This window comes from Pteronotus mesoamericanus, unplaced genomic scaffold, assembly GCF_021234165.1.
Source record: "Pteronotus mesoamericanus isolate MK-2021 breed Mesoamerican mustached bat unplaced genomic scaffold, CSHL_Meso_final contig_65, whole genome shotgun sequence".
Taxonomy (NCBI): Eukaryota; Metazoa; Chordata; class Mammalia; order Chiroptera; family Mormoopidae; genus Pteronotus; species Pteronotus mesoamericanus.
The window spans coordinates 13,033,545-13,042,321 of NW_026555228.1; the positions used below are offsets into that span (position 1 = coordinate 13,033,545).

Sequence of the window (8,777 nt, forward strand, 5' to 3'; positions counted from 1 at the left end):
GAAATCGATGTCCCAGAAAGCATCCAAGACTCCGTATCAGTCCAGGCCCACCATTAGCACTGTAGCTATGGTCTACAGTTATGGTATTCAATTAAATTTGCTGCCATCACCCGGAACAATGGTTTTCAACCCGATCAGGTGCAAATCACCTTCTATGGAAAGAGTTTAGTTCTGTAATTCATAGGCAATATAACTTACCTCCCTCAGAGTGTGTAACAGATTACAAAATGCCCTTGTGCAAAACATAGGGAGATGGAAGGTCAGGACTTAAGTATCAGAAGGGAATGCTCCCTGCACATCTGCGAGGCCGTGAAAACCCGTGGGCAGGAGGTTGCTGGAAGAGTCACTGAAGAATGGCGGCGCCCGCACCAAAGCCTGCACATATGCAAAAGCCGCAAATGTGGACACTTTGGTGTGTGTTAAATTGGTGGGCACTGGGGGCAGCCTCGCCACTGATGACAAGAGATTCCAAGAACTGTCAACAATCCCTGCCAAAAGGCTCGCCCACAAAAGAAACGACCACCTTCCATGACTCTCCCAGCAATTGCATTCCCGCACCAACGCTGTGCAGTAAAACCGTACCCCAGAAGTATGCGTTTTTCGTGGGTGGCTTCTGCTTTGTTGGCATGCTTTCACCAGAAAAGTCAAAGAAGCGATCCCCCCTTGTGCTGTTGTCCAACCAAAGTGGGGGCGCCAGTACAAAAAGTGTGAACTTTGGGCCTCACGCCCCCTACAGGTGACGGACAGGCGACAGTGGGATGAAGCTTGGCTTCAGGCGCGCTGCTGCACCGCGCGCGCGCACAGGTGCGTGGGAGAGTCCGGCCAGGCTGCAGTCCTCGAGGCACTGTGAGTCGGCGGCTACTGCAAGACTCCTGCACGGATAAGCCACCCTCAAATTGTAAGTTTTTATGGAGTGCTTTCTGGGGGGTGGGTTTCTTGGTGCCTGTTTTGTAGTCAGGCTGGTGGCTCCACCGTGGAGATGTGGGTTTGGCAAAAAGATACATAGACATTAAAGACGGCGTATTCACCACATGCTCCAGCGCACTTACGGTTTCTCTTCTTCTAGGGCCCCCGTTTTATGCCACAATGCAAAAAGCTTTAGAACGGGCTTTGGATGGCGCGGAGTGTGTCATTGAAAGTGCGCGGCAGAGGCCTCCTAAAAGTGAAGAGCCACCTGGTGGGGAAAAATCTCTCCATGACAAACTGTATGACCTATATGTTGAGGAATGTGGAAAAGAGCCCGAGGTTACGAAGGAATTAATAAGCAATGTGCACTTGTTAGAAAAGCTTCTTCAGAGGGAGGACTTGCCCCGTTTGGTGGTCAACCTGTACCCAGGGAAGGAGGGCTATTCGCTGATGCTCAAGGGACCGGGCGAACCACAGTCAGAGCCCATTCAACTGCCGTATGAAGAAAAGAAATTTCTCGAGTATCTGGATGCAGAGGAATTGCCTCCTGCATTGGTGGATCTTCTGGAAAAGTCCGAGCTGAACATTTTTCACCGTGGGTGCGTCATAGCAGAGGTGCGGGACTATAGGCAGTGCGGTGGTGCGGAGCCCCCTGCCTACCAAAGCAGGCATGTCCTCCTGCGGCCGACGATGCAGACGTTAGCCTGCGACGTGCAGTCCATAGGCAGCAATCACCCGGAATGGAGCCAGGAAGACAAACTTTTACTTGAGAGCGAGCTGATCCTAGCCACCGCTGAACCCCTGTGCCTTGATCCTTCTGTCTCAGTCGCCTGCACTGCAAACAGGCTGCTCTACAACCAGCAGAAGATGAACACTCCCACGATGAGAAGGAGCTTCAAGAGGTATTCCACAGCCTCCCCGAATCAGCAGCAGGAGCTGTCTTCTAGTCCGGCGCCTCACAAAAAAAGCAAAGAAAGTCAAGCAGCTCAGCAGGATGACCTCAACATTTCCAAAGCAGGAAAATGTGTGGATACGTGGAAACAGAGGCCCTGTGACTTGGTGGTCCCCTCTGAGGTGGATGTAGAGAAATATGCTACAGCGGAGAGGTCTGTCAAATATGATAATGAGTCACCACTAACAGAGTGGCCAGCCTACTGGGTAAAAGATGATGATGCTCTATATAGATGTGAAGCTGGTGATCAGCCCCAGACAACAAAGATGGCCGTCATGATATCTCTTAAGGATCCATTAATCTCTGCAAGAGGAAATTCACCTAAAAAAGCCAGATGCGGGATACAGATGTCTCCCCGCCACTCCCCCACAGATGACCATTCCTATAGTATGCATCCTGAGTCATACCTTGACACTGGCGAATTGCAGAGTCTGTTTGAGGAACTGGTGCCGCTAAGTGCCGAATGTGTCTTCGAGGAGTCCCCGGGCTCCAGCGACCCAGCCCCCCTCAGCCAGCTTTCTGTGGGGAGAAAAGCAGGACAGCCTCGGGCCATGTCAGCTCAGCCTTCAGTGCCAGAGGAGGGAGTCCAGTACACCCCTCCACCCATCAGCCTCCTCTCCAGCTCAGGAAACAGTTCCTCAGGTATTAGCGGCTTGACGCCCCAGCAGGCAAGGCGCTCTCGCCTTCGTAAATTGCCGTCTCCTGTCCCTGCTTCTAAGCCACCGAGCTTTCCTCGGAAATCCTCTGTTGAGGTGAAGCACGTTAGCGCCCCTCCTGCAGCCTCCCTGTCTACAGCCAGCTTGGCACAGACTACACCGGCCAGCCAGGTGAAGGCCAAGCCTGCTGACCTCGGTGCCATCAAAGTGGCAGGTCCCGTCCCTGCTGCCCAGACTGTCATGACAGGTGCCAACATCGCGAAGGGCTCTAGTGCCAGGGCCAGCGCTCCTGGAGCAACCAAGCCCAGCCACCCGCCTCCACGAGGCCAGCCACCAAATGGCCAGCCTGTTGTGTCACAGGCTCCTTCACAAGGAAGTGTTCAGCATAATCTAGGAGATCTTTCAAAATTTAGGCCCGTAGGTGTCCTCTGGGTTCCACAAGGTGTGGACATTTGGAAAAACCAGCAACCGCAGCAGCTGCTTTGCCAGTGGATTCCAGGGCCACAGCTTCAGCAGCCGCCCACTTCTCCTCAGCAGCTAGTGTCACAGTGCTCAAATGCACAACGTTCAGCCAGTGGGCAAGCAGCCTCATCCGCGCAGCTAAGTGCTGTCTTTAACCGCAGTGGAGTCGGAAGTGTTCTGCAGCCCCAGGTTGTGGTGCAGGCTCAGCCCCGCTCTGCCCAGGGGACACCTGGGCAGGGCCGCCCCCGACCCACGGCCCAGCTCTCGGCTGTCTCCCCGCAGCAGCCACCGCAGCCCCAGCAGGTAAGGCTCAGAGCCCTGCCGCCCCAAGTGGCGGCCCGCATAGCTCAGCTGCGTGGGGGCCAGCAGGGAGCGAGCCAGGCCAAAGGCAAAGGGAATGGGGGCCCACCTGGCACTCCCAGATCCTGAGTCTGACGTTGGGTCCTCTCTTTGAAAACCACAGAGCATCACTCCAAAACAATGGAGTTTTTACTTCATTCCACATTATTTTAATGTGTCAGTATTTTCCATTGTTAGACGTGCAAACTTGATACAGAAGCACAGCCCTGTGATTCTTACATAGAAACAGGAGGTGTTTGATAACCTGGGTTTTTTGGCTTATGTCATTGTTTTGGTTGCTGTTGTTAACAGAGACATTTCTATTTTAGGGTTCTAAAGCGTATCTGATCCACACTAGGCTGAGTTTAAACTCCTGAAGGCTATTGTTTCCCTGAAACACTGTATCTACAATACCGGTAAAGTTAAAATTAAATTAATTTAGCAAGATGAATGGTTTTTGAAAATGTTGCCGAGTTAAATAAGCACACCCCCTGAAAGGTACCATCTTAACCACTTTCAGGTCGCACGGTGTACGTGAGGTTTCCAGAGCTGTTTCCAACTTGCAAAAGTGAAGCTGCGCTCGGGGAGCCCCAGCCGCCCGCCTCCCTGTCCCCCAGACCCTGGCGGGCCACAGGCTCGCTCTGTCCCTCTGAGTCGCGCTGCTGTAGCCACTTGGTGTGCGTGCAGCGCTACAGCAGCGGTCGTTCTGTGGCTGGCCTTTTCACTTAGCATGACGTCTGCAAGGCTCACCCACGTTAGCATGCGACCAGAAGGTCCCAGCCTTTTCAGTGGTTTCACAGTACATGACATATACTGGAGTGGCCTATGAAATATTAGAAATACCTTTCAGGAGGATGGACTTTGGGTGTTTGTTTAGTTCAGTAGGTTTTTGCGCAATGTATGAGAATCAACCGTTACACATGTACAAAGCCTCTGAAAAGAGATGCTTGTCACACCCGCACTGAGGACAGGGGAGGCCGCCCAGTGTGCGGAGCGGACCAGGGCAGACCTGCAGGCCAGGGCCGTGGTCCCAGGTGGCAGTTGAGGCCTGGAAAAGGCACTCTGGGACGGTTCGTTTTCTCTCGTTATGAAGTGTTTTCTAACTCTGTAGAGGTGTTCTATAAAAGTTGTTTATAACTCTAGCATATTAGCAGAACGGCAAACAGCTAAACATTCGGGAATGAGTTTTGCTTGTCTGCCTTTCAAGTGTTTGCAGCCTGGTCAGGTTCTGGAGCGCAGCCCGCCCCTCCCCTTTCTCGCCCTTGCCTGGCTCAGTGAGAGAGGGCTGTGCGCTAGCCCTGCCCCTCAGCTCCCAGCCTTCTGCGGGGTGCCATGGGCCTCCAAGGTCCCTGGCCTTTTCAGTTGTCTTTTTCCCTCTCATTGTATTGAGGTGTAACTGACATAAGAAACAGCCCGTGTGGTGTGCGGTTTTTACTAGTTGACAGTGCTGTGTCGCCACCTTCTCTGTTTTGAAAACATTCCATCACCCCAAAGAAATCTCTGTAGCCCTTTGGATCTTGCTTCCCACCCTCCACTTCCTCAGCCCCAGAAACCACCCATTGCCTTCGCCTGGACGGACTTCCCTATTCTAGACTTTTCCTGCGAATGGAATCACACAATATGTGGCCTTTTATGTCTGCCCTCTTTTCCTGGGCACGATGTTTTGGGGGCTCATCCACGCTGTAAGATGAACCCGTGCTCGGTTCCTTTTTGCATCTGAGTAATATTCCGTTGTTTGAATATGCCACATGTGTTTATTAATTCCCCATGGATTTGCATTTCGGTTGCTTCCACCTATTAACTTGTATATAATGTTTGTATGAACATGTGTGTATAAGTATTTGTGTGTGTGTGTCTCATATTTTGCTATGTTACAACTCTGAAGGGTACCCTGTCTACATAAGACTTGTTTTTCTGCGTATACGTGTATGTTTCTATGCCTTTTGCCCTAACTAAACATGTTATTTTGGTCTGGCAGTTCCAAAAGAGATGAGTGAAGGGACAGGTGACCAGTGAGTCTTCCTCGATGAAGTCAGCTGTGCTAATGTGCTACCGATGTTGTTAAGGCAAGATTTTTGGTCGACTTCAAACACCTCAGATACGCCACCTGAGGGACATTGCACCCATTTGAGCCTCCGTAACCCCCCCGGGCCTCTTGGCAATGGTGCCCGCACTTTCCTGAAGTGAGCCGGTGCAATGATCAGTTGCAAAGAAGCGTTTGCGCTCGGCCTTGGGAACCAACCAGAGACCTGAACTCAGACTCTCACCCGATTTGATGTACCTCCTCCCTTTTGCTGACCTTGTTTTGATGTTGTGCACTCCCTTTCCAGGCAAGCAAATAAATTCAGTTTGTTTCAGATAACCCTTTCTGGTTTGTTTTTTTTAAAAAAGAATCTTTCTAGTGATCACCACCAAAGTTGGTACTTGCTACAGGGTCCCTTGTGAAGCTATAAACTATCTATATTTTGTGAATAAACTTCTCCTTCATTTTAGTATTGTGAGAACTTGGAGGCTTTTCTCTACCCATTGTGAAATCCATCTTTTTTGTCTTTATTTAGTTTTGTGTAGCCTGTGTTTCATGACTTAGTTAGTGTTTGACCATTCATCGTGAGGTGGTTGTGGGAAAGTGGGTGGTCACAGAATATTGCAACAGAGGTCAGGAAAGGTGGTTCATGGGATGTTCATCCAGGAAAATCCTGGTGGGCCCAGTACAGCAGGACATGTCTGGTATCATTGTGGTCTCTGTCATAGGACAGCAGTTTGGCGACAGAATTATATTCCTGAGGATACTTTCAAGTGAAGGGAGGACTCTGGTTCTAGTTTAGCGTTGTCCAAAAGAAACATGTGAGCCCCATTTATTATTTTAAATTTCCCTGCAGCCACATTTTAATAAGTAAAAGGAAAGAAGAAAAGTTACCCTTAATAATTTATTTTACCCAATATAGATATACTTCGGAGACAGTGTAGGTTTGGTTCCAGACCACTGAAATAAAATACATATTGCAATAAAGCAAGTCACACAAAATCTTTTGGTTTCCCAGTGTATATATGTTATGTTTACACTATTCTGTAGCATATTAAGTGTGCAATGGCATTGTGTCTAAAAAAGCAACGTACATGTCTTAATTAAAAATACTTATTGCTAAAAAATGTTCACCATCATCTGAGCCTTCAGCAAGACATAATCTTTTTGCTGGTGGAGGGTCTTGCAATAAATCAAACCAGATATGCCTGTATATCCAAGATTATTATTTCCACTTGTAATTAATATTTTAAAAATTTTAATGAGACATTTTATATTGTTTTATTTTTACTAAATCTTCAATATCCAGACACTTACAGCCTGTCTTAACTCAGGTGCCAGATTTTCCTCAGAAATACTTGATCTGAGTTTAGAATTTTTAATATAATCTACAGTTAAAAATGTAGATTCACCTTACAAGCATTCTTAGAAATTTTCTAATAATTGAATCAACTGTCAGTTTTGAAATTTAAGTTAGTTAAGTAAAAATTCATTCCTCAGTCTCACTAGCCATGTTCCAGGTGCTCAGTAGCTTCATGTGGCTATGGTTTGGACGGTGAATTTCTAAAGTGACAAAGGAGCAAAGCGATCTGAGAGAGAGCCTCAGGCATGCTGGGTACCAGTTCTTGAGATGAGGCAGGGGCTGATCATCAGAATGCATTGTTGGAGTAGAACTGATGATGTGTGATGAAGTGATTCCATGTGCTAAGCTGCACCTCCCAGAAATGCTCATGGCTTGTCGTCACCTGGACCTGGGCCTGCAGGTGACGGCAAGTGGCTCTAGCCATGGAGCCAGGAGAGTGGTAGAGGCTGGAAAACAAGGGTCAGCCAGACTCTTCCCTGCCATATGTAAAACACCTAAGCAGAGGACACTAACCGTTCCAGCAGTGAACTAAAACTCAGCTATCCCACCTGTACCCCAAGTAGTGTGGAACCCGAGGGAATGCAGGACAGGAGATGCACCACCTGCCCTTTCGTTCTTTGTTTTACTCCTCTCTGTCCATTTTCTGGGTCTCTAACTCTCCGGCACAGAGAAACCAGACCAGCCATGAGTTGATAATGTGGGAGCTGGGTGATGGGTATATGGAGGCTCATTACATTATTCTCTCTACTTTGGCATATATTTGTAATTGGAGGTACACACACACACACACACACACACACAGGGTCTGGCAGAAGTAACACCTATTTGAGTGTGGTTGTAGGGTAATAATGTGGGTGTAATAATTTATAGCTGTAATTTGAACATTTCACCTAAAATGTCATATGGTGTGCTTGAGTGTGATGTTGTATTACAGAATTCCATGCTTTATGATATTGTAATAAAAGGGGTGTTATTTGTGCCAGACTCTGTATATATACACACACTCATACTCTTTATATATCTACTTTGGCATATATTTCTTATTGGCTATATATACATGTACACACACACACACTTTATACATCTACCTGTGTGTGCGCGCGTGTGTGTATCCATTTGAACAGTCAAGTTCCTGACGTTCCCACAGCCTCACTGAACACCTCGCCCCATCCCCCCTGCCATCGTGTGCCCGAAGTCCTACCAGGCCGAGGCCCTCGGCCTGCCCGCCCTCCTTCCCTGCTCCACTCCCATCACTGCAGGCAGCAAAGGGTGTGCGAGTTAATTGTTAAATTCAGTTCAACAAGTTCCTCATTAGGGACAAATTACCTGAGTTTGAAATCTGCTAATTTTCCAATCAGAGTGAGTGTTTGCACTTGTGATTTGGAAATAATTACCATATGGTAAAAGCAAAACCTATGTGGGGATTAAAGTAAAGGTGAGGGAGGACAGGCGCTTATTTTGGCATCTTCCATGGAAACCCCTGTTAGCATATGCAGATGAGTTGCATGCCTCTGGGGTTGGGGTGGGAAAGCTCACCTGTGGCGCTGTTTTGCAAAAGCTGTTGACTTCCTGTATTAATGCCCCTGAAAGGTGACCTTGGCCTTCAAGGGAGACTAGTGTGGTCTTCATAGGCTTGAACTGGGTCTGGAAGGAGAGAGTCTTTTGAACTTACCTATTGCATCTAACAATACATCGATTCTTTTGCTGATATCTGTCCTTGGTCTAAAGCAGGGGTGTCCAACTTGCGGCCTGCAGGCCACATCCGGCCCAGGATGGCTATGAATGTGGCCCAACACAAAATCATAAATTTACTTAAAACATTATGTGATTTTTTTTTTTTGTTTTCGTTAGTGTTTGTGTGTTTAATATGTGGCCCAAGACAACTCTTCTTCTTCCAGTGTGGCCCAGAGACACCCAAAGGTTAGACACCCCTGGTCTAAAGCTCCTGCATGAGTTACAAATAAAAACATTTCCTTGGGGGCAGAAGTGATGATATTAAATGCCCTTAGTGTGATCTCACAATGTACATGTTGGGGAAAGCTCATCTGAAGGAATTTGAAAAACTGAGGGATAACA

At 48.1% G+C, this 8,777-nt stretch overlaps 1 protein-coding gene across 1 annotated transcript; it reads left to right on the forward strand.

Moving 5' to 3' along the window:
* Positions 1 to 1,086: 1,086 nt before the first annotated feature.
* Positions 1,087 to 4,044, forward strand: LOC129076867 (transcription factor SPT20 homolog). Its single transcript, XM_054581009.1, has 3 exons — positions 1,087 to 3,279; positions 3,674 to 3,731; positions 3,836 to 4,044. Exons 1-3 carry the CDS (start codon positions 1,087 to 1,089, stop codon positions 4,042 to 4,044), a joined length of 2,460 nt encoding a protein of 819 aa, XP_054436984.1.
* The last annotated feature ends 4,733 nt before the right edge of the window (positions 4,045 to 8,777 follow it).